General features: G+C 43.2%; 1 protein-coding gene across 1 annotated transcript; it reads right to left on the bottom strand.

The window, feature by feature from the left end:
• Positions 1-16,616: 16,616 nt before the first annotated feature.
• On the bottom strand, positions 16,617-21,532 carry LOC125461917 (interferon-induced protein with tetratricopeptide repeats 5-like). The gene is made up of 2 exons (XM_048551288.2): positions 21,319-21,532; positions 16,617-19,719 (listed from the first exon to the last, which is right to left on the bottom strand). Exons 1-2 carry the CDS (start codon positions 21,321-21,323, stop codon positions 18,309-18,311), a joined length of 1,416 nt encoding a protein of 471 aa, XP_048407245.1. The 5' UTR covers positions 21,324-21,532; the 3' UTR covers positions 16,617-18,308.
• Positions 21,533-26,794: the final 5,262 nt, after the last annotated feature.

Below are 26,794 nucleotides of genomic sequence, written 5' to 3' on the forward strand. Positions count from 1 at the left end.
TCAGCCACCGTTATACTGTCCTTGACTAACAAAGCCACACCTCCCCCTTTTACCACCTTCCCTGACCTTAATGAAAGATCTAAACCCTGGAACCTACCATATCCATTCCTGACCCTGCTTTATCCATGTCTCCGAAATGGCGACAACATCGAAGTCTCAGGTACCTATCCATGCTGCAAGCTCACCTACCTTATTCCGGATACTTCTAGCGTTAAGGTAGACACACTTCAATCCAGCTTGCTGTCTGCCAGCTCACTCCTGTGACAGTGAGGTCCTGTAAATGTTCTCCCTACGCTCATCCTCCTGTGTACTAGAACTACACCTCAGTTTCCCAGTTGTTAAGAAGGCGTACGGTGTGTTAGGTTTTATTGGTAGAGGGATTGCTTTTCAGAGTCATGAGGTCATGTTGCAGCTGTACAAAACTCTGGTGTGCCTGCACTTGGAGTATTGTGTACATTTCTGGTCGCCGCATTTTAGGGAGAATGTGGAAGCATTGGAAAGGGTGCAGAGGAGATTTACCAGGATGTTGCCTGGTATGGAGGGCAGGTCTTATGAGGAAAAGCTGAGGGACTTGAGGCTGTTTTTGTTAGAGTGAAGAAGATTAAGAGGTGACCTAATAGAGACATACAAGATGATCAGAAGATTAGATAGGGTGGAGATAGGGTGAAGATTAGACAGGGTGAGAGCCTTTTTCCTCAGATGGTGATGGCTAGCATGAGGGGGCATAGCTTTAAATTGAGTGGTGAAAGATATAGGACAGATGTTAGAGGTAGGTTCTTTACTCAGTGAGTAGTAAGGGTGTGGAATGCCCTGTCTGCAACAGTAGTAGACTCACCAACTTTGAAGGCATTTAAATGGTCATTGGATAAGCATATGGATGATAATGGAATAATATAGGTTAGATGGGCTTCAGTTTGGTTTCACAGGTCGGCGCAACATCGAGGGTTGAAGGCCTTGTACTGCGCTGTAAAGTTTCTATGTTCTATTTTCACCTGGTTCACTAATGCCCTTCAGGGAAGGAAATCTGCTATCTCCACCTGGTCTGGCCTACGTGTGACTCCTGACCCTTAATGTGGTTGACTCTCAATAGCCCCCTGAAATAGCCTAGCAAACCACTCTGTTGTATCGATTGTGACAAAGTCTCACCAAAGAAATGGGAGTGGATGGATCACCTGGCATTGACCTAGACACTGGAAAAGGCACTAGGTAAATCAATCCTGTCAACCCAGCAAAGTCCTTGCAACTAACATCTGGGGATTAGTGCCAAAAGTGGGAGAGCTGTCTCATTGATGAGTCAAGCAACAGCCTGACATAGTCATATCCGTAGAATCATACCTTACAGAAAATGTCCCAGAAACCTCCGTCACCATCCCTGGATATGTCCTATCCCACCAGCAGGATAGACCCTGTAGAGGTGGCTGCATAGTGGTATACAGTCAGGAGGTTGTCGCCATGAGCGTCCTCAATATTGACTTTGGACTCCATTAAATCTTGTGGCTTCAGGTTAAAGAAACCTCCTGCTGACCATGTACCATCCTCCCTCAGCTGATGAATAGGTATGGCTGTGTGTTGAACACTTGGAGGAAACAGTGAGGGTGGCAAGGGTGCAGGATTTCAATATCCACTTGCAAGAATGGCTCAGTGGCAATGCTATTGATCGAGCTGGCCAGGTCCTAAAGGATTGCTGGTCTGCTAGTCTGGTTCTGTGGCAGGTGTTAAGGGAGCCTACAAGAGGGGGAAAATGTGCTTGATCTTATTCTTACCAATTTCCCGGCTGCAGATGCATCTGTCCATGAGATTATTAGTAAGAGTGGCCATTGCACGGTCATGTCTTCATATTGAGAATAACCTCTCTCATGTTGTGTGGCACTATCACCATGCTAAATGGGACAGACTTCGAACAGATCCAACAACTCAAGGCTGGGCGTCCATGAGACACTATGGGCCATCAACAGCAGCAGAATTGTGCTCCAGCACAATCTGTAACCTCATGGCCCAGTATATTCCTCACTCAACCATTACCAGCAAGCCAGGGGATCAACCCTGGTTCAATGGAGATTGCAGGAGCGCATGCCAGGAGCAGCACCAGGCATACCAAAAAATCAGGTGTTAACCTGGTGAAACTACCAAACAGGAATACTTATAGGCCAAGCAGCATAAACAGCAAAGTGATTGACAGAACTACGCAACCTTACAACTAACAGGTCAAATTGAAGCTTCACATATTCCCGTCTTCAGCCAATTCAGTTCATTCTACATGATATCAAGAAATAGTTGGGGTAACAAAATACTGTGGGTCCAAACAATGCTGCAGCAATAATGCTGAAGACTTGCTCTCCAGGACTTACCGCTCCCCTGACCAAGTTGTTCCACAGCAATTACAACACTGGAATGTGCTCGACAATGTGGGAAATTGTCCAGGTATGTCCTATACACAAAAAGCAGGACAAATCTAACTCATCCAATTACCACTCCATCAGTCTACTCTCAATCCTCAGTAAAGCGATGGGAGGTGTCATCAACAGTGCTATCAAGCAACACCTGCTCAGCAATAACCTGTCCAGTGTTGTAGAAGCTGGAAATTTCAAAGAGATAAAGAGCAGCAGACTGTAGGGACATGTAACTGGAGGAAACTGATACCCTGCAATCTATTCAGGTCCTGGGAGACTGTTTCTAAGGGCATATTAATATTGTAATTTTTCCATAGTTTTGAGTGAGTTATGGAGACACAATGGTGGGGATGGCATTGTTCTGAGTACTTTACAGTATTAACTCTTATTCAGGGGTAGCCTTGATACAGAAATAGGTCTAAATGCTGAATAAAAATCAAAAGAAATGTGGATGCCGTATATCAGGAACAAAAACAGAAGTTGCTGGAAAAGCTCAGCAGGTCTGGCAGCATCTGTGAAGAAAAAAATCAGAGTTAATGTTTTGGGCCCTGTGACCCATCCTCATAACCCTTGTCACAGGACCCAAAACATTAACTCTGATTTTTTCCTTCACAGATGCTGCCAGACCTGCTGAGCTTTTCCAGCAACTTCTCTTTTTGCTCCTGATTTACAGCATCCACATTTCTTTTGATTTTTATGTAAACGTTGTTTGCAGAATGGGACCAGTAAGACTTGAAAGGTGTAAAGAAACAGTAATGAGTTGGCAGGGGCATTTAATTTAGTTTATTTCGTGAGAGTAAAATTTACTGGAAAAACACAGTTTTAAGAATGAGTGAATTGAAACACGTTATAGTAAACATAGAGCACTTATGAGTGAGTTAGTAAAGCGAATCATAACACAATATCTCACAATAACTCAAAACTTCCATTCCCGGCAACAGCTTGGTAAATGTTTTCTGAACACTCTCCAGCTTGATAACATCCTTCCGATAACAGGGTGACCAGAATTGTACTCTGGAAGAGGCCTCACCAATGTCCTGCTCAACCTCATCCCGATATCCCAACTCCTTTCTTCAAAGGTCTGAGCAATGAAGGCAAACTTGTTAAACCCCTTCTTAATCACCCTGCCTGTGATGCAAATTTCAAAGAATTATGCATCTGTACCTATTGGCCTCTCTGTTCTACAACACTACCCAGGGCCCTACATTTAATTGTTTAAGCCCTGCCCATGCTTATAGATAATACAAATATTTCTGCTGATGGCCCCACAATTTCTGCCGTAACTACCCATAATGCCTTGGGATACACTTGGTCAGGTTCTGAAATTTATCACCGTAATGTTTTCTAAGACCTCCAGCACTTCCTCTTCTGTAATGTGAACTGTTTTTAAAACATCAGTATTAACTTCCCTGAAGTTCTCTAGCCTCCATTTCTTTCTCCACAGTAAAAACTGATGTGAAATGCTCATTTAATATCTATCCTATCTCCTGTGATTCAATACAAAGCCAACCTCGTTGATCTTTAAGGGACCCCACTCTCCCTATTGTTGCCCTTTTGCTTTTAATGTACTTGTAGAACGACTTTGAATTATCCTTAAACTTATCTGCCCAAAGCTATCTCATATTCCCTCTTTGCTTTTCTGCTCTGCCTCTTGAGAATGCCCCTGCGTACTTTATAACTTTTGAGACATTCATTTGATTCTAGGTGTCTGTATCTAATATATGATTCCTTTTTATTCTTGAGCAGAACCTCAATATCTTTATTCATCCATTGTTCCCTAATATTACCAGCCTTACCCTCCATTCTAACAGGAACATAATGCCACTTTTGAAAGCCTCCCACTTGCCAGTCGTCCCTTTACCTACGAATGGTCTATTCCAATCAACTTTTGAAAGTTCTTGCCTCAAATCATTAAAATCTGCCTTACTCCAATTAAGAATTTTACATTTAATGGAAAGCTTATCCTTTTTCATAACTACTTTAAAACTAATAGAATTATGAGCACTAACCTCAAAGTGTCCCCCTGTTAACACTTCAGTCACTTGCCTTGCCTTATTTCCCAAGAGAAGATCAAGTTTTGCTCCTACTCTAGTAGGAACATTTACATCTTGATAAAGAAAAATCTATTGAGCCCACCGAACAAATTGTTCACCATCCAAACCTTTCACACTATGGCAATGCCGAGAAAAGTAAAATCCGCCCCCATTACAACTCCATTACTTTTAAATATATCTGAGATCTCTCTGCACATTTGCTCCTCAATTTCCCTCTGACTACTGGGGCGGCCTCTTGGACAATCCAATCAAAGTGATCATGCCTTTCTTATTTTTAATTTCAGCCCATAAATTTTCATTGAATGATCACTCAGAAGCATCCTTTCTAATTACGATAATAATGTTTTCCTTAATCAAAAATGCAATTCACCGCCCTTTCTTGCCTCCATTTCATCATTCCTATTGCATTTAAAACCTGGATTATTGAGTTGCCAGTCCTGTCCTTCCCTAAACCATGTTTCTGTAATAGCTATGTTGTTCCAGCTCCATTTACTGATAGATGCCTTGAGTTCATCAACATTACTTGTAAGTCCCCTTGCATTGGGATAAATGCAGTTTAATTCTTCAGAGATACCCCCATCCCAGGCCCCAAGATGACTTTCCATATCAAGCAGATGTTCACCTGCACATCTGCCAATGTGATATACTGTATCCATTGTACCCGGTGTGGCTTCCTCTACATTGGGGAAACCAAGCGGAGGCTTGGGGATCGCTTTGCAGAACGCCTCCACTCGGTTCGCCACAAACAACTGCACCTCCCAGTCCCGAACCATTTTAACTCCCCCTCCCATTCCTCAGACGACATATCCATCATGGGCCTCCTGTGGTGCCACAATGATGCCACCCGAAGGATGCAGGAACAGCAACTCATATTCTGTTGGGAACCCTGCAGCCCAATGGTATCAATGTGGACTTCACAAGCTTCAAAATCTCTCCTTCCCCCATTGCATCCTAAAACCAGCCCAGTTCGTCCCCTCCCCCCACTGCACCACACAACCAGCCCAGCTCTTCCCCTCCACCCACTGCATCCCAAAACCAGCCCAGCCTGTCTCCGCTTCCTTAACCTGTTCTTCCTCTCACCCATCCCTTCCTCCCACCCCAAGCCGCACCTCCATTTCCTACCTACCATCTCATCCCGCCTCCTTGACCTGTCTGTCTTTCCTGGACTGACCTATCCCCTCCCTACCTCCCCACCTATACTCTCCTCTCCACCTATCTTCTTTTCTCTCCATCTTCGGTCCACCTCCCCCCTCTCCCTATTTATTCCAGTTCCCTCACCCCATCCTCCTCTCTGATGAAGGGCCTAGGCCCGAAACGTCAGCTTTTGTGCTCCTGAGATGCTGCTGGGCCTGCTGTGTTCATCCAGCTCCACACTTTGTTATCTTTAATTCTTCAGAGTTACTTTGTTCCCTAACTTGCTCTTGTTTGTCTTTTCTAATTAACTTGCTCTTTTCTGATTCAGATCTATCCTAATTATCTTTCAATTTTCACTGTTACTTCCCTCCCCGTGCCCCAGCAGTTTACAGGCTCCCAAAATGAAACTAGCAAATCTTCCCGCCAGGATATTGGTCTCTTCCCAGTTCAGGTCTGTTGACCACATCTTTTCTACCCCAGAACAGATGCTAATGATCCAAGAATCAGAATCCTTGCATATTGCACCACATCTTCAGTCATTGATTTGTCTCCCATATCCTTTTATTCCTTCCTTCATTAGATCTTGGCACCAGAAGAAAACCAGAGAGTATTGCTTTTGATGTTCTCTCTTTTTAACCTTCTACCTAACTTCTTGAGTTCGGTCTGCAAATCTTTAACTCTTCCCCTTACTGTGGTTGTTCCTACCAATGTGTATAACAGCGTCAGGCATCTCACTCACAACTTTAATAATATGCTTCAAAAGTTTTGAGATGTCCTAAACACTGGCACCAGGAAAACAACATACTGTCTTAGATTCATGCTGGCTGCGGCAGAATCTCCTGCCTGCGCCCCTGGCGAGAGAGTCCCGATAACAATTATTCTACTAATTCTTGACAAGCCCTGCTTAACACAAGATTCATTCTTAGTGCCCAAGGTCACTTTTATTTTCATCTGAGAGACTAACTGCTTCAACAGTTTCCAAAGTGGAATGTCTGTTAGAGAGAGGAATAGCTGCAGGAGATATCTGAACTATCTTTTTACCTTGTCCATCTATCTGAATAATCCTGCTGTGTAATCACTTTTCTAAATCTAGAGATCATCATTCTCTATGTCTCTTGAATGCCTCAGTGACATCAAGTCTAAAAAGGAAAAGCTCTCAATATCGTATTATATATAAACATAAACTACATCTTCCTCAGTTACCTTGATGACTGTATCAACACCGCCTCATGCTCCCAAGAGGAGCTCGAACTGTTCATCCACCTCACCAACACTTTCCACTCCAACCTCAAGTTCACCTGGACCATCTCCAACACATCCCTTACCTTCCTGGACCTTTCTGTCTCCGTCTCAGGTAACCACCTACAAACCGATGTGCATTTCAAGCCCACCAACTCCCATAGCTACCTGGAATACACCTCCTCCCACCCACCGTCCTGCAAAAATTCCATCCCCTATTCCCAATTCATTCACCTCTGCCGCATCTGCTCCCAGGATGAGGCATTCCACGCCCGCGCATCCCAGATGTCCTCGTTCTTCAAGGGCAGGAACTTACCCCCTGCAGTGGTCGAGAATGCCCTCGACCGTGTTTCCCACATTTCCCGCACCTCATCCCTCACACCCCACCCTCGCCATAACCGCCAAAAGAGAATCCCCCTAATCCTCACATGCCACCCCACCAACCTCCGGATACAACGCATCACCCTCCAACACTTCCGCCATCTACAATCCAACCCCACCACCAAAGACATTTTTCCCACCCCACCCTTGTCTGCCATGTGGAGAGACCACTCTCTCCGCGACTCCCTTGTCTGCTCCACATTTCCCTCCGACCCCACCACACCTGGCACTTTCCCCTGCAACCGCAGGAAGTGCTACATCTGCCTCCACACCACCTCCCTCACCCCCACCCCAGGCCCAAAGAGGACTTTCCACATTAAGCAGATGTTCACCTGCACATCTGCCAATATGGTATACTGCATCCACTGTACACTGTGTGGCTACCTCTACATTGGGGAAACCAAGCGGAGGCTTGGGGACCGCTTTGCAGAACACCTCCGCTCGGTTCGCAATAAACAACTGCACCTCCCAGTCGCGAACCATTTCCACTCCCCCTCCCATTCTTTAGATGACATGTCCATTGTGGGCCTCCTGCAGTGCCATAATGATGCCACCCGAAGGTTGCAGGAACAGCAACTCATATTCCGCCTGGGAACCCTGCAGCCCAATGGTATCAATGTAGATTTCACCAGCTTCAAAATCTCCCCTCCCCCCTCTACATCCCAAAACCAGCCCAGATTGTCCCCGCCTCCCTAACTTATTCTTCCTCTCACCTATCCCCTCCTCCCACCTCAAGCCGCACCTCCATTTCCTACCTACCAACCTCATCCCGCCCCCTTTACCTGTCCGTCCTCCCGGATTGACCTATCACCTCCCCACCTATACTCTCTTCTCCACCTATCCATTTTCGGTCTGCCTCCCCCTCTCTCCCTATTTATTCCAGAACCCTCACCCCATCCCCCGCTCTGATGAAGGGTCTAGGCCCGAAACGTCAGCTTTTGTGCTCCTGAGATGCTCTTTGGCCTACTGTGTTCATCCAGCTCCACACTTTGTTATCTAGGAATTGGGCAGTCTGGCAATGGAAACAAAAGAAGGAAAAAATAAATAAATTAGGGAAATATGCATGTGCAAGCATGTGAAATTCCTCCTCAAGTCCTCCTCTGGATGTGAAAAAGAATCCTTCTCCAGAGCCGTCCATGTATAGCCCTCTCCGCCAGCTCCATATGTGAAACACTCTCTCCTTCCTTGCATATGTTTTATCATGTAAATTTAAAGGAGGATGCTTCAAGCATGAAAAGAATCCTTCTCCAGATTGACTTTCGACAAACACAGGGAGGCCTCTCCCACACAGTATGATTTGAAAATAAATTGCTCCTTCTTTGTGATTTTTTTTGGGGTTTTCAAAATGTTCAAAAAATGATTCAAAATTTTAAAAAACCAATGCTTCCAATATATAATAACCATAAAAATCTACAAGAAAGCCTGGAACCCAGGCAAGATCCACACACTTTCAGTCCTGAAGTTGTTTTCCTTGGACCAGAGGAGACTGAAGGGCGACATTACAAGGAGCACAGACTTGCTATATAGGAAGGAACATTTCTGCTTGTTGGAGAGACCAGGCATGAGTGAGGAACACAGATTTTCTAGTGCAATCATTCAGGGCATTGTTAAGGCCATATCTGGAATATTATGTACAGCTTAGATATCCTTAACTGAGGAAATTCGTTCTTGCTATGGAGAGAATGCAGCAAAGATTTACCAAATTGATTCCTGGGATGGCAGGACTGGTGTATGAGGAGAGATTGAGTCAGTTAGGATAGCATTCACTGGAGTTTAGAAGAATGATGGGGACATTTTATAGAAACTTAAAAAGTGCTAACAGGACTACACAGGTCAGATACAGGAAGGATGTTTCTGATGGTGGGGGAGTCCACAACCATGGAATATGATTCAGAGATAAAGCTAAGCCTTTTAGGACTGAGATGAGGAGAAATTTCTTCATCCAGAGAGTGGTGAGCCTTTGGGATTCACACCATGGAAAGTAGTTGTGGCCAAAACATTGTGTTTTCAAGAAGGAGACAGATCTTGTGACTAAAGGGTTCAAGTGACGTGGGGGGATTTTGAGATTAGGGTATTGAGCTCAACGATCAGACATGATCACGTTGAACAACACAGCAGGCTCTTGGAGTTGAATGGCCTACACCTGCTCCTATTTTCTATGTTTCTATTTAATTAGAAAAGAACTAGTTAATGTTAGTTGAGTCTGCAGCTTTCATAGGATCCCTACAGTGCGGGAGCAGACCATTCAGCCCATCACATCTGCACCGATCCTCCAAAGAGCATCCTTCCCAGACCCATACCCACCACCCTATCCCTGTAACTCTGCATTCCCCATGGCTATCCACACCCAGCCTGCTCATCCTTGGACACGATGAGAAATTTAGCATGACTAATCCACTTAACCTGCATGCTGAGCCACTGTGCCACCCCTATCTTTGCAATGAACTATACCTTGTTGTATGAGACAAGTGCCTTCTTGCTCAGAATAACTCATGGTTTATGGTCTAGTATTAACAATTAGATGGACTCTTAGACTCAGCAAAGACAAACCACAAGGATAACAGCTCTTATGCTGCACTGGTATGCTGCACTCCTTAATCCTGGGCAAGAAAGTGCCTGTGCAAATTTCACCTACCTTGGACATGGTGTTTCAACATGCCTGAACAGTTGATTATAAATATCTATGTTTAAGAAGAGTTTATGTACCACAGTGGTAGCATAACATTGCTCAGCTCCCACTTCCCTATTCCCATTGGCCTATCCTCACTCCCCTATCCCCACTTCCCTATCCTCATTCCCCTACCCTGCTCCCCCCACCCCACTCCCCTACACTGGACCCTGCTGAGCAGTCAAACATGGGCCTAGCTTGGATCACTCTATTATCAAGTAATTGAAGAAGAAGCAATGCATTTGCATATAGTGTCTGCCTACTGTTGGGCACAGTCAGGCCATGAACCCATAGTTCATAAGGCCATCAGAAATAGGAGCAAGAGTAGGCCACTTGGCGCTTCAAGCCCCATCCACCTTTCAGTAGGATCACGGCAGATCCAACGTTCCTCATGTTCACTTTCCTGCTCTTTCATCATAGCCCTTGATTCCCCTATAGATCAATAGTCTATCTGTCTCAACCTTAAATGTACTCAAAGAATCTACCCTCACAACTCTCTGTGGTATGGAGTTCTAAGGACACTCAACCCTTTAAGAGAAGAAATTCCTCCTCATCTCAGTCTTAAATTAGTGTCCCTTTATTCTGAGTGAAGCCTTCTGGTCCTAAACTCTCCCATACAATTTCACCATTTATCCCGTTAAGAATCCGATGTGTCTCAGTGAGATCAACTTTCATTCTTCTAAATCCAGTGAGTTGAATATCAACACGTTCATCCTTTGTAAGACAATCCCTCCATATCGGGATCATCCTAATTAACTTCTTCTGAGTTGCCTCCAATGAAACGACATGTTTCCTTAAATAAGAAAACCAAAACTGATCCTAACACTCCAGGTGGTCTCCCCAGCACCAAGCACAGTTGCAGTGCAATATTTCAAGTCTGTTTGTTTAAAAACTGACTTCCCAATCATCTCCACATTCCCTGCCCCCATCCTTCCCAGTGTCACCTTGAGGGTCACTGCTTGACAGTAGTTAGTACTCCACAATTTGTTCAGTTTCCTCTCATCACCCGATTGGTACTCCCAGTCTGTCAGATGATGAGGTTCAAGGTTCAACATCAGTTAAGTCTCCTGTTTGTACAGTATTACATGAACATACCAGATTGTCAAAGAGAAGAAAATAAGATCCAAGGTTAAAATTCAATTTATGGCTGACACTTTTCATAGAGGTTGAACTGCAGAATTTGGTAACCTCGGTGAACAGAAAGGCTGTAAAGATATTTCTATGAGATTGAAGACCCAGAGAGCGTGAAAAGTGAACAGCAAGATGGAAAACGTTTGTAAGGTTAGGAACCAACATAAGATCCAGAGGTGGCAGTGGGATGGATTACGGTCCAAGGGCATTTGGAGCTGGGTATCATGTACTTGCCAACTTAGGGAAGTACACACCCTATAAAAGCACAGGGAAATAGGGAGTAAGTTTCTGGCTTAGAAGTCAAATTGGGAAAACAGTTACGACAAGTAAGTTACGAGTAAATGGAAAATCCTGGGACAGTTCCGTTGAGTTTATAAAATGCTTTGGAGTAAGAAACACCATGTTACCAGTGTGGGACTTGACAAGAAAGTTTATTTTAAAATGTCACTTTAAATTAAGATGGAGCAATGTATTCAGTACAGGAGAATGGTGTGCTCTTTGTAAACTTCTATCCAGAAAAGACTCGTTTGATCTTGTTGCCATGGGCAAAGACACCAACATGTAATGGAAATCAAGTGACCATTTTCACACATTTACACAGAATAAGCAGTTGCTGGTATTTTGTAAACAAATACACAGAGGTATGAGGAAAGAGAGGCCCAAAAGCGGCTACTGCTGTGAAACCTACAAAACTATTTTTTGGAGATAGTAAGGACATGCAGATGTTGGAGTCAGAGATGACACAGCCTGGAGCTGGAGGAGCACAGCAGGCCAGGCAACATCAGAGGAGCAGGAAAGTTGATGTTTGGGGTCAGGAACCTTTTTTTGTGCACGTTGGGAGCGGCATACTGGTCAGAGTTTATTTTCTGTTCAAAGAGAAGAAGCAAAGATGGGAATTTTGAAGACATAAGGAATAAGAAGCTTCTAATCTTCGCCTTGTTGTGAAACTCAGTTCTGAAGTGTGTTAGTTGTTTATTAAATTTCTTACAGCCATAGAGACCAACAGCATGGAGACAGGCCCTTCAAACCAAATGGGTCCATGCAAACCAAATGTCCATCCACGCTAACTCCATTTCCGTGCACTTGACACGTATCCTTGAAAACCCTCCTATCCATGTATTCGTCTAAATGCCTTTAAATGTTGTTAATGTAGTCGCCTCAACCAATACAGCTGGCAACTCATTCCATATGCGTGTCACCCTCTGTGTAAAATAGTTGCCCCTCAGATGCCCATATAGGGGAAGCAATGGCCTAGTGGTATTATCACTGGACTGTTAATTCTAAGACCCTAATAACATTCTGGGGACCTGAGGTTGAATCCCACCATAGCAGATGGTGGGATTTGAATTGAATAAAATATCTGGGAGTAAGAATCTAATGATGACAATGAATTCATTGTTGAGCAACAGGATGAACCCATTTGGTTCACTAATGTCCAATTGGGAAGGAAACTGCTATCCTTATCTGGTCTGGCCTACATGTGACTCTAGACCCACAGCAATGTGGTTGACTCTGAACAATTAGGGATAGGCAATAAATGCTACCTAGCCAGTGATGTCCTCATCCTATTAATGAATTTTTAAAAAAAATCTTTACCCTTTTACCTTAAACTCTTGTCCTCGATTCCCAACCCTATGAAGAAGACTGAGTGTTTTTGCTCTATCCATGCCTCTCATGATCTATACACTTCTATAAGATCCTCCCTCAGTGTCCTATGCTTTAAAGAAAAAAGTTCTAACCTCTCCCAATAACTCAGCCCCTCGAGACCCAGCAACATCCTTGTACATTTCTTCTGCACTCCTTCCAGTTTAATAACATCCTTCCTATTGCAAGGTGACAAAAACTGAACACAATATTCCAAGTGTGACCTCACCAACATTCTGTACAACTGCGGCATAACTTCCCAACTTCTATATTCAGGGCCCTGGCTGATGAAGGCCAGTGTGCCAAAAGCTTTCTACACTACCTTGCCAATCTGTGACTGCACTTTCAGAGAACTGCGCACCTGAACTCCAAAGTCCCTCTACTGGACGTATATGGATTATTGAATTCCATATAGACTACATCTACCACCCTGCCCTCAGCAACCTTCCTAGTCATTTCATAAGAAAACTCTTAACAAATTTGTGAAGCATGATCTCCATACACAAAGCCATGCTGACTACTCCTAATCAATCCTCGTCTTTCTAAATGCATGTATATCTTATCGCTCAGAATCTCCTCCAGTAACTTACCTACCACAGATGTTAAGCTTACTGGTGTATAATTCCCAGATTTTTCTTCCCAACCTTCTTTGAAGAAGGGCACAACATTCACTACCGTCCAGCCTTCTGGGACCTCCCCTTGGCTAATGATGATGCAAATATATCAGCCAGGGCCCCGGCAATTTCTTCTCTGGCTCCTTGCAGGGTTCTTGGATATATCCGATAATCTATATAACTCCAGGAATCCCCTGATCTCAGCTGCCTGTTCCTGACCCATGCTTCCTTCCTTTTTCTGGCCAAAGCCTCAATATCTCTTGTCATCTAAGTTTCCCTACTCCTGCCAACCTTGCCCTTCACCCACACAGGAACATATAGACTTTGAACTCCAGCTATCACACTTATAAAGGCTTCCCACTTACCAGAGGTCCCTTTGCCTTTAAACTCCAATCAACCGATGCAAACTCCTGTCTAATTCCATCAAAATTCAACTTGCCCCAACTTAGAACTTGAACCTGTGGGCCAGTTTTGTCTTTCTCCATAAATATTTTAAAATTAATAGAACTATGGTCACTGGTCTCAAAGTGCTTGCCCATTGTCACTTCAGTCACCAGTCCTGCGCTATTTCCCAACAGTAGGTTCAATTTTGCCCCCATCTGAGTAGGATCCTCTATATAGTTCTTGAGGAAACTTTCCTGGACAGATTTAACAAAGTCTACCCCATCTAAGCCCTTACAAAATGGAGGTCACAGTCTATGTTTGGAAAATTAAAATCTCCCACTGTGACAACCCTATTTCTCCTGCAAGTCTCCACAATCTCCCTGTGCATTTGTTTATTTCTAATTCGCATTGGCTATTGGGAGGTCTATAGGACAACCCCAATCACACTACCATCCCATTCTTATTTCTTAGCTCTGTCCACAAAGCCTTGCTGGATGATCTCTCAGTTGTTTCATCTCTGACTACTGCTGTGATAATCCCTTTGATCAAAAATGCAACTTCCCCTCCTCTCTTTCCTGCCTAAAGCACTTGTACCCCGATACATCAAGCTGCCAGTCCTGCCCCTCTCTTAACCAAGTTTCTATACTGCCTAGAATATCCCAGCCCTATATATCTCTCCACACTCTGAGTTCATTGACCTTATCTGTCTGCCCTGTTGCATTGATATAGATGCAATTTAATCCAACAGGCATTCTTTGCTTCCTGTCCTCTTCCAACTGATTACTGTATCTCCTTCCAGCCTCACACTTGCCTCCTTGCTGTTGAGGGCCCCAACCCATCTACCATAAACCCTGCCTTGCAGTACTAGCAAATCTTCCCGCCAGGATATTGGTCCCCCTCCATTCAGGTGCAGCCTGTCCCTCTTGATCAGGCCACCTCTGCCCCAGGAAAGATCCCAATGATACTGGAATCTGAATCCCTGCCCCCTGCACCAATTCTTTAGCCTCACATTCATCTGCCACATCCTCCTGCTCTTACCCTCACTAGCACGTGGGAGGGTGATTTCAATCCATTGACCTCTGAGTTATGGGTCCAGCACAATCCCACTGTGACATTCCGCTGTCAAAATCCAGGAAGTTGAGCTTTCATTAAGCACATGAGCCTGACGTGATTTGAACATGCAACCCTCTGATCTGGAGTCAGACACACTACTGTCTAAATTTGCTAAAGGAAATGTTTTAAAATGTGAAACCTTGTCATTCAATTATATCTGATGGTTCGGCTTTTTTAAAAAGTGAGATTGTATATGAGGAACATACCAATAGACACCAACATGCATTCAGCACGAGGGAAGTAACTCTGGAAGCACTCTGGCACCGTTTCCTGTGCATAATATGGGAAATATTTATCAACTTCCTCACATTGTAAAGCATGTAACATAGGAACCTAAAGTGAATTTGTCAGCATGCTTGTTTGCCTGTTTTCACGTGTCCCTGACAGTTTCCAGAACAGGCATTAGGCCCAGTCCGCAAGTTAGTGAGGGGCCTATCAGCTGGTTCAGAACCTCTTCTGGTAATTTATTGACATGGAACAGGCCAAGCACTGGTGCTATTGGAATACCCCATGTAATCTGTATACTACACATAACACCTGGAAGCAGAATTTCCAAGTGATTGCAACAATTTAAAACTGAACTAGAACAAGAAGGCGAAGGAATAGGCTGTGTGGTTCTTGAAGCCTGCTCCATCATCCCAAAAGGAGATGGCTGAACTGATCATGGCTGCCACTTCATTTTTCTCCCTCCCTCGTAGACCCAATTAATATATTCATTGATCCAGCTCTGCATCACTCTTTGAAGGAGAGAGTTGTAAAGACAGTGATCAGCCCGAAGAAGAAACTCCTCTTCATTTTCATTTAAATTGGAGACTGTTTGTTCTGATATGGTTCTCCTGCTTCTAGATTTCCGCTTGAGATGAGCCATCTTTCAACATCTACTCTATCACAGTCCCTCAGAATCATAAATTATTTAATAAGATTGCCTCTTAATTTTCAAAACTCCAATGAGTACAGGCCCAATCTGTTCAACCTATACTCACGTGATAACCCCGCTCTCCCAGGAACTGTCAAGTGAAACTTCTCCAATACCAGACAGCTCCTCCTTACAAGAGGAGACTCAAAGAGCAAGCAGCTCTCTTGATGACATCTCACCAACATCTTTTACATCTGGAGTAAACCCTCACTACTTTTACACATCCCCCCACCAACCCCATCACCACCGACCCTAACTTGCACTGAAGACCCAGAATATAGAATGATTCCAAGGGTCGAAAGATTTAATCACAAGGACAGGTTGAATGATTTTGTTTGACGTGTACCTGAGTTTAGTAAGCTGAGGGTAAATCTAATTTAAAAGTTAAAATGTAAACAGAATTCAATAGAATTGAACCCGATGAGCTGGATGCTGGGCTAAGTGATGCAGAACAGAGGCGATGAATCTTAAAATGAGGACCTGTCTCGGTGGAAGTGAAATCAGAAGCACTTTTCACACAAACGATAATAAAGAGAAAGATCTGGTGAGAGGAAGAATGGACAGAAAGCAGTGGAAGAAATAGAACAAAGAAAAGGGGCTGAGGACGACCAAGAAAAGAAAGTGAAGCTGTCTATAAAAGTGCTGTGAACTCCAAACTCCTTGTTGCTACTTATTGCTGCATTTTGTTTAGTTTGGAATTTACATTGTGATTGGATTTTCTTTTTATATTTTGAATAAGAAGGAAAGACCACCTGTTCAATCTTATGGCAAATTCTTTATTTCCATTTCAGAATTGATGATTATTTTACATTTTAAAATTTCTGGCCCTCAACAGCAGCGGGGAGTCTATTACTGATAGATATCAAAAGTTTCAAATAATTTTACGTTGTCTCTTAAAAAAATGCCAAAAGTGCAAACAGAGATAGAACCCATCTCCATCAGCGGGATCATTGCACTCTAAGTTGCAGAAGACAAGTATTAATGACAAGTGGGGCTTGCGTCGATAGAATCAGTGTGTGTAATGATGAGGTTTTACTGATTCTGAACCCTTTATGTCACCACAGCATTTGTCACTTTACAACGTTGTCTTTGGCCAAGATGATAAACAATTCCATTCACAGCTTTTAGACAAGTTGGTCTGGGTTGGCCAGAAGAAACTGTGATAGTTTCCCAAATGGCGACAGATAACAGGTAACCTGACAGATTGCTAGAAAATATATTTTCTAAATTAATCCCAGTTATGGGTTAATGCAGTTAATGGGTTATTGCATCACATTAACCGTTTTCATTCAGTCAGATTGACAACACAAATGGAATGTTAGCTATGATTTTATTGGTTATTTTGAGCATACAATTCCTGATAATACAATTACAATTGAAATCAATTTAGAAAATCAATATCTGCAGCCATTGTGTTTTATGAACCCATTTTTCTATCTTCTATCCTCCCCTGCCCCCGCTGTTCCTGCTTTACCCTTCACCCAGACAGCAACAGTCTGAAGAAAGTGTCCCATATCCCCGGGGAAAGCCCAAGCCGCACTGTGTTGGTCAATGAGGACTAATCAGGTGGTTTTGTTGAAGGGTTGATGAAGCTGACAACTTCCAGGACTGGGAGGCTCCCAGTGACAGAGACTGAGATCTGAGTGAACTCTCTAGAGTGGAGTCCCATCACCCATCAGCAAATCCTCAGAGACACAGAATCGAGCTGTTGGTTTACTTGAAGGATCTTCAGTGACTGTTGGCCTCATCTTGCCTGTCACATTGGGGAACACCAATGGGGAATCGTTTCTGTGAAGAAGCAACAGTGAAAGGTTGGGAGGCAGAGGGGTTTTATTACAGTCTCTAGGGAGGGGATTGGATATTGTTATTACCACATCATTACCATCGAAAGAGGATCAGTCACGTGCTCAGATTGTAATTAGGCCAGTGGTGTTTTCAGTTGTATTGAGGTGAACTGTTTGACGAATGACAATTTCACACAGATTGCCACTTGGGCCCTTCCTTTCTTTTAACGAAAGAGAGCCCCAGCTTTCAGAGAGGAGTTTCCTCTCAGGGCACCCTCAGAAACGTGCAGGCACTCTTCCATGCCAATAGTTCTTTTGTAGCATAGAACTGTCAGAGGAAAGCAAAACACACCCCCTTTTCAAACCTGTGAGCTGCCACATTCAGTAATGTAAGGGTCCTGACAGTCACTTTAACAGTGTCTGTCAAGCAACAAGCACGTAATGTTGTGTATGCCTAGAATTTTAGGAAGGTACCTGATCAACCCACTTACCAGAAAATGTCCATCCAAGATGGTGCTGTCACAGGGTGATTCTTTGCGAGCTCTCTACATGCAGATCTTATTCTCACATTTCTCAATAATTCTGCAATGTTAAACCTCAATTCTAAATGTGCAAAAATTACTAACAATGTTCTCATCTTATTTGTTGTTCACATTCTTTACAGCCACAACTTTGTGTGTCCCACTCTGTTCAATCACCTTTTGATCTTTGTACGTTATGATCTGCATATACTGCATACAAAACAAAACTTTTGACCGTACTTAAATCAAATCAAATCAATCATTTTTCAAAAATATTTGTTCGGCAAGTCATTGTTGATCCCAGGAGAAAGCTGTAATTCAAGGAGAGCAGATCGCTATTCTCCATTGAAAAGTTCTTGGAGATTGATCCCCGCAAAGTATTGACTAATTCCAGACTCCTCCCCATCCAGCAGATACATGACCCCAAGAATGTACAAAGCCTTAATGTCACCTGGGTTATTCTGAAGTCGCGTTTTCGCTATCTTCTCCAAGTTGGTGCGAAAATTCTTTTGTAGCTTTAAGTTACGTTTGATTGAAAATCCTTCTAGAAAATGTATGATAGCATTTGATTCTTCTTGAGTATGCAGTTCGAATTGCCCAACCTTGTAATATACTTCTTGTTTATCTTCTGGACAAATTGGTTGAAACTTAAGTAGATTACTATAGATTTCTTTGGCTTTACAATATTCCTTATTTATTGAGCACATAGTCGCAAAAGCCAACTTTGCAGATATAAAAGATGGCTTCAGTTCAAATGACTTCCCAAAATACTGCTTGCATTTTTTAATCAATGCTTCTTTCTCTTGAAAAACAGAACTTTCAGGAATTTTGCTTCCTGGATCTTTTAGCAGTGCAAATAATTTATTTTGGTGGCACTGACCTATTTGATGGTACAAAAAAGATGAGCTTGGTGTAATTTCCAATGCTCTTTCTAACAACTTGACGGCTTTTTCTACATCTCCTCTTTTTCTGTAAAACTTTGCCACATAACGAAGCACATATGGGTGATCAGGGGACTTCTGCAATGCTCGCTCCACCAATGTGAATGCTTCCTCCTCTTGACTGAGCTCCTGTAGGTTTAAAGCTAACAGCACCATGGCTTCAGCATGATCAGGGTCAAGCTCCAGCACACGTCTGAACCACATCACTGATTCCATGGGCCCAGAAATCTCTGGGGTAGCAGAAAACCATTTCAGACGAGACAGAACAGTGGCATAGCCAACATTCCACTCAATGTTGTCAGGATCTTTCTGCAGGGCCTTTTTAAAACATTCCTTTGCTTCTTCATAATATTGAGCAGCAGAAATCAACAGTGACCAACCCTTCTCCCCATAAACCTCGGGTATCATTGCTGTAAACTGAGAGGCTTCAGGAAATAGTTTACAGACCGTCTCCAGCTTGTCGAGGTAGGACTGAGCGTCTTCCAGTCGGTCCATGTGATAATAAACCCAGGCATAGTTTCCATAGGTGACAATGATTCTTTTCTCAAATTCATTTTCATGTTTCTCCCTCAGAATCTTTTCAGCTTCCTTTAAATTCTGAATTGCCTCTTCACAGTTTCCTTGCAGGCAGTTTACAAAAGCTAGTTGGTTATAAGACCTGTCTTGGTATTTCACATCAAGTTGTACTGAATCTTCTAATCTTTGTTTCAGATCATCCAAGTTGATGTTTTCTTTCTGTGGAGTCCATGTGAAGTGACATTGAAGCTGGTTGAGCTTCACTTTCAGCAAATCCTTCTGTGTGTCACTGCAAGAGATAAAATCTTTCACAAATCTATCATATCTGCAACTCAACTTGTCCATTTTAATTTGATCTTTGGAATTACTTTCTAAACTGGACCTTTGGGAATACTAGAGAAGAGAGTAATGATATTGAACAAGGCAGTATATTGTATCAATAAATAGATTTTGCTAGTGGCTGTCAATCCTAAATTACAAGTGAATTTTTGCTAATATCCCATGTGTAATACCTGTCATTTGTACACTTTTCCATTAGACAAGGTTTGAATTCAATCAAATTCAGCTATATCACTGGTTGTCAGACACGTATGGTTGTGTCTTCCAATTCAGATCTACTAGCTTATGACATAACCAGATCGGCAGCTCTTTTCTAATTAACTTTCTCTTGATTGTCAATACAAATGGATGTTCAAATTTCTCCTTAAAGAGTTGCAGGGTCTGAGGAGATTATAACAATATTGAACAGGGGAATGTTTACAGACAGTTGAACAGATTTCTAAGAAGTATGTGATAAGGATCCATAAAAAGATAATTAGCAAAACAAGAGTGCTATGAAATGGAGATAACCTTGTTATAGGAGTTGGCCATTTGTTGGGACTAGGAGTCAGAAGGTAATGCAATGACCTATGATTCGTGGGATGTGGCTAATGACGTACACCACAGATCTGGACAGAGGCCTCAAATGTTTCTTGATTTGCATGAGGCTGGACTGAAGGATTTCAGAGCTGTTCACCCACATTCAAATATTACAACAGGTTAAGAGGCTCCCCCTTATTTCCCCAACCATCCCTAGATACCACATGATCACCTGACTCTCTCTTGACTCACTGATGTTTTATTTTGACGGCCTTTGCCATTCCCCAACCTGACCTAACCAGACACAATATCTGTCTACTGCCTTAACCAGCAGCTACCCTCTTAGCCTGTCACAAGGCACAGTTATCCAATTACCTCTGCCACCCTGGTCTCTTACACTCAAGCACATTCACTCATTTGTTCACCTGTGCACTCATTCCCGAAAGTGCTGATGACCAAGAACTATGAGGTACGCTATGTATTCCTGAAGTCACCAGGCTTGATATGCCCAACCAGAGATGTGCAGGTAGGAAAGGTAGGAGTTGCAATCCCATTGTGACTGCTGTTTCTCAGAGAATTTGGGCCATGAGAGCAAATGGACTGGATCCATAATAAGGAATTGATGGTTCAGTTGCACAGTGCTTTGCTCAGATCCCATTGAACTGATATATTAAAGTTTTATCATCAATCCTCACGACTGATTTACTGCTCTTGCAGATATAGTGTCATCAGGAACACCAGCATTTAAAAGATTAAATTAAGAGGCCATGTTGCATGAACTTAGCTTATATTACTTAACTTTGGGAGGGAAAAGAATGATTAACTGTGCTCCTTGAAATGATTAATGGCAAAACAGGGAACTTGCAATGTAAGTGTTTCCAAATCCCCCACATTGAAATATCGTGATCAGGATTGGCCATTTTCCCTTTGCTCACCCAGATTCCTTCTCATTTCTCCTGATTTGAACCCACACCACAATGTTTCAGAGAGAGGAGGGATAGCACTGTGCTCCCATAAAGATCTCACTTACCCCATGATGAACCAAACAAATACGCTGGCTGCTTGTTTACTTTTCCTTCTGCTGTCTGAACGGCTGGATGATCAATATCATGTTATTCATGACAAACAAGCATATTTATATACATACACACACCAAGCACACCCTTCATAACCTTTCATGTCAAGTGATCTTTTCCAACGTGTACTCGGGATAGGGAATTGAAACTGAAAAAGTGAGTCATCACTTGTTAAAGAGCCTTTCCGTGACTGATGGTTATGATGGTTGATGATTTACAGAGTACAAAGTTTGGCTCTATCACACTGCTGGGCCTTATTGGAAGTGTTTGACCCAGTAATTTGGAAATGCTGCTTTTCCAGCCACAGTAGATATTAGGTGGCAGTGACAATGGCCTCTGGGTTTGCAAGGCACAGATCATGTTACGAAGTTGGGTAGAGTGATTGTGAGGTGGAAGGCAGGACACTGAAATGTGTGGTTCCTTTCAGAGGTCGGTGCTTTGTCTGTAAATGTATGTCTTCTGCGAGCAGCAGTTGAAGTCGCCAGTACAGAATGCCTCAAAAAAGTGAAACAAGTGCATCAAAAGAAACCTTATAGGTGGCAGGCAAAACGGCAGTCTTGTTTTGATGCTGTGACAATGAGTTTGAATTGGGACAATTAATTCAAAACCAAACTCAGCGACTCAAAGCCAATTGAATTTAAACCTGATGGTGCTGGCAACCTGAAACCAATTGTATCATAAGGATTTCATTCTGTCATTACGGGTATATAAGATGAGGGCATTTGGAAAACTCAGAGAGAGCCAACTGCGCCAAATTAAGCACCATTCAGCTCTCAGAGAAGGTCATCATGGAAGAAATTGTAGAAATAGAACAATCCTGACAGCAGAATTAGCGAAAGAAAGGTATTTGTGAAGAGATCGGAGACGGCAGAGGATTTCAGAAAACAATCCATGCAAATTTGGAGAGATTAGGTTATAATTTATTGCTTCTTATTAATTGGATTTATAATAGTGGGACTTGTCTTTATTTAAACAGCATTCCTGGAGAATTTAGACCAGTTAGGGAATAGTTAGCAGTCTAAGGAGGAATAGGTGGTTTGTTAGTAATTTTGTTAATGTGTTCATTGTTGGGTTAAATAAATAAGTTGTTTGTTACTTGTAAAGTGGAAATTAGGGATTTTCTTTCTTTTAACTGCTCTTTTAATAGATTATGAGGGGAAAGATGAGCTTCTCTGGATGTTTGGGGGGTAATTATTAGAGGGGAACGCTACTCCTGTCATAACAGATTGGGGCTTGTGTTTCAGTTTAATTACAAGAGGGGTTTGGCTATTCCCACTTGTAACAATCAGTTCAGTGGAAAGATACGAACCCCACAGAAACCCCTCTGTCAATTTGGAGATGAACTCCTCCATGCTCCTTGATAATGACATGGGACAGGAAAATGTATTCAGCATCTCCATGAGTATTTTAATCAGTGGTCACTCATACAATTACCACATTAATGTCCACAGCCAAGCCCCTGTTTGTGACCCTCACTACCACACGAATGGTCCATCTCATGTGGCTACAGCTCAGTCATGCCTGCGCCTTCAACACTTGCTGATCCTGTCATTAGACACTGCCTGCAATTAACACTTAGTGCCATGATCTAAGCCGGGGCCTATGACTGTCACATTAAGTTCATTACCGCTGTGCTGTTTGCTCTGCTCCCAGGGCTGGTGCAGCAGTACAAAAGAGGTTTCTGTCATCAGAGAATCAGAAGGGACAGCTCAGGGTGAGGTATGGGAGCATCTGGGACTGTTAATGGGTTTAGTCATTGGAATGTAGTGCATCGAACAGAATGAGAGGTGGGTGTGATGGACAGGCCACATCATGTCCTGATGGATTTGAGCAATGTATTTCATTCTTGACCATGCATGTGAGGTCATAGAGTCATAGAGATGTACAGCATGGAAATAAACTCTTTGGTCCAACTCGCCATGCTGAACAGATATCCGAAATAAACCTAGTCCCATTTGCCAGCATTTGGCCCATTTTCCTCTAAACACTTCCCACTCATATACCCATTCAGATGCCTTTTACATGTTGTCATTGTACCCGACTCTAACACTTCCTCTTGCAGCTCATTTCAAACATGAACCATCCTCTGCATGGAAAAGTTGCCCCTTAGGTCCTTTTTAAATCTTTCCCCTCTCACCTTTAACTTATGCCCTCTAGTTTTGGACTCACCCACCCTGGGGAAAAGAACTTGCCTATTTACCTGTCTATATCCCTCATGATTTTAGAAACCTCTTTAATGTCACCCCTCAGTTGCCAATGCCCCAGGGAAAATAGCCCAGCTTATTCAGCCTCTTCCCATTGCTTAAACCCTTCAACTTTGAAAACATGGTTGTAAATCTTTTCTGAGCTCTTTCAAGTTTCACAACATCCTTCCTGTAGCAGGGAGACCAGAACTGCACACGGCATTCCAAAAGTGGCCAAACCAATGTCCTGTATAGCCACAACATGACCTCCAACTCTTACACTCAACACACTGACCAATAAAGGCAAGCACACCAAATGCTTTCTTCACTCTCATGTCTATCTGCGACTCCACTCTCAAGGAACTGCGAAGCTGCACTCCAAGCCCTGTTTGTTTAGCAATACTTACAATACTCTGCAGAATCTTACTATTGAGAGTAATAGTCCTAGCCTGTTTTGCCTGTCCAAAACGTAGCACCTCAGATATAGCTAAACAAAACTCCATCGGCCATTCCTCAGCCCATTGGCCCATCTGATCAAGATCCCCATTGGATTTCTCGTGATTTGGGGAGCCCTCTTTGTGCCTGATGTTTCATTCCCCTTGTTCAGAACTGCAGCAATAGCATCACATGGCTGTGATTCTGAGTAGCTCCTGTTTAAGAGGACTTTAAGAGGAGTGGGTTGTCGGAGTGCTGTGCTGTCTCAAAATGGTGCTAAAATTCCATTCCCTGTGGAAAATTCATACATCCAGCAGCACAGGCAGTGCTGGGATCATTGGCTACCATCAAGACAATGACGAGGCTGCACCAAATTTACATGCTGCCTATTCCCATAGCAACGGGCAAAGTAAATAACCACAAAGATATTTCCATGAAAACAAAAAGCCAGGAAGGTGTGGACCATTGACCACGGAGTGGAGGCTGAGGGCTGGAGTAGTGGCTGCACTGTGGGCTGGAGGAGAAGGAGTCTCCAAGAATTTTTGGACCTTAAGAGGGATAAGTTACTGAAGGTACTGTTGAAAAAAGAGCAGCAAGTTTGCCAGAGAGTGAGTCAACCTCTATAATCACTGAGCTGGAATCTTCCAGCATTCCTTGTGTTTCTTTTCCTCGTATTACAGTGTAATAGAAACTTAACACAGCAAGTGAAACTAAGCAGCACTAGTTTCGTTTCTGCTTTCTGTTTAGTGAAGAGTTGTAAAATCAGGGAGTGGCTGAAATAGTGGACTTTGTGGAACTGCCCCAAGGAATGAAAACGTTGTCAGTGAGTTTGCTGAGGAATGATTAAGAAACGGGGAAGGATCATTATGTTCTGCAGGACTGCAGGGATACAGGAACAGAAAGAGCAGCCTGTGCCTTGGTAGTCTGCACCGAGGAATCCACTCCTTGATGTGACTCTTCTCTCGCTGGTACAAGGACCATTTAGCACCAACATCTAGGAGTGTGACGTGGGGGGAGTGGTGATGGCATCATTGCTACTTTCACGCTAGCATTGGTCCAGTGCAAGATTTGCAAATGCACTTTAACATTTGCAGAGGCGAGGATATCAGAAAGACAATTGAAAGGAAACATCAGCATTTTATTAGACACATAAATCAAACAAACAAATGACACAGTCCTTGTGGAATGTAGCATACAGCAAGCAGTAGGTTGACAGGTAACTGTTCAAATGATAAATTGACAGGAACGAAGAAAGTCTCAGTCCACTCCAGTCATTACTGAAAAGGGTGAATCTAACGATGTCTCGGTCCACTCTAGGCTGTGGACCATTGCCCTATCTTTCTCTCTTTGGCAATCTTCCCGGACCATCTCAGGATACTCACCCTTTTTCTTCTCCTCGAAGGCTTCCTCTCACTCCTGAAGCCCTTCCTCAACCAACACATTCAGAAGTCCCAGCAGCACAGAGACCAATCTTCAGCCAATGGGATTGGCTCCATTTGATAACAAGAAATGTTTGGAGGCATTGGGCCCTCCAAAAGCTATGGACCTGATAGCTTTCCAACAACAGGATTGAAGAATCATGCTCCAGAACTTATCACACCTTTAGCCAGTACAGCTACAACATGGGAATTTATTCAACAGTGTGAAAAATTGCTCAAGTTTGTTGGGCCAATTACTGCCCGATCAGGCTGATCAATCATCATTAAAAGGATGGAAGGTGTCATCGACTGTGCTACCAAAAAACATTTGTTTATTAATAACCTTCTCACTGATGTTCAGGTCGATTCCAAAGGGCCACTCAGCCCCTGCCCTCATTACAGTCTTATTAAAAATGTGGACTGTAGTAATTGTAATGAGGTCAGCCAGGTGGATGTCATAGAATAGGAGTTCCCTGATTGGGACTGTTAACCTGGTCCAATCAGGGAGCCCTGGCTGTTTGATATAAACACGTGGGGAAGAGGATCTGTTTGCTCTGAGAGCTGGTTCTGAGGGAGCTTGACCAATGTCAGGTACTTTGGAGATATCAGCCTCTGTGGAGTTATTTCAGTGTTGATGAGAGTCAGATTAATGACGTAAATGTGCAAAAGCGCCCACCAGCTGAAACCCAACTGGACTTCAAATGGGCACAACAACTGGCTTTGTCATTAGAAAGTGCAGCCAGTGGAGCACATGAATTGCAGGGCATTCTGATGAAAGTGGATACCCTCGCCAATCTTATTGAACTGGGAGAACACTACTTGAGTGAAGGAAATTGCATAGCCCCATCAGCACATCTGCTGAACAGACAGACTCTAGGTCAGCCCATAGCAAAACCCACAGCAAAGCCAAGCCTCGGCCAAATGGTTAAAATTTTCTAGAGAATCTGAGCCAGCAGGCCGTTGTAATTTTTACCAATATGCTGACTCAAGACAGCGAAAGAATACAACTAGATCTAAACTGCCTAAGAGAATTCATAGGCTGGTATCCAGGGAGAGCACACTGTGGAAAGTCCATTCACATCTGTGTTGGAACAAATAAATTCCTAAGCAACATCCAAATTGGAATCAATCAAAATAAACATCTGGCTCAGTTACCACTGATTGTAGTAAAAGGCTCAGGCCCAAGCTTGCTGGGGTGAAATTGGTTGAGAAAGGCTCACCTGGAATGGATCAGCCTTGTTCGATTAGAAAATGGCTGCCTGAGTAAAGGCCTAATTAAGCACCTGGAAGATTTTCAGGAAGGTCTAGGAATTATCGCAAGACTCAAGGCCACTTTGCATGTTGACCAGGAAACAATTCCCTAATTCTGCAAGGCCCACCCAGTGCCGTTTGCC

The sequence above is a fragment of the Stegostoma tigrinum genome, chromosome 20, assembly GCF_030684315.1.
Source record: "Stegostoma tigrinum isolate sSteTig4 chromosome 20, sSteTig4.hap1, whole genome shotgun sequence".
NCBI classification, from domain to species: Eukaryota; Metazoa; Chordata; class Chondrichthyes; order Orectolobiformes; family Stegostomatidae; genus Stegostoma; species Stegostoma tigrinum.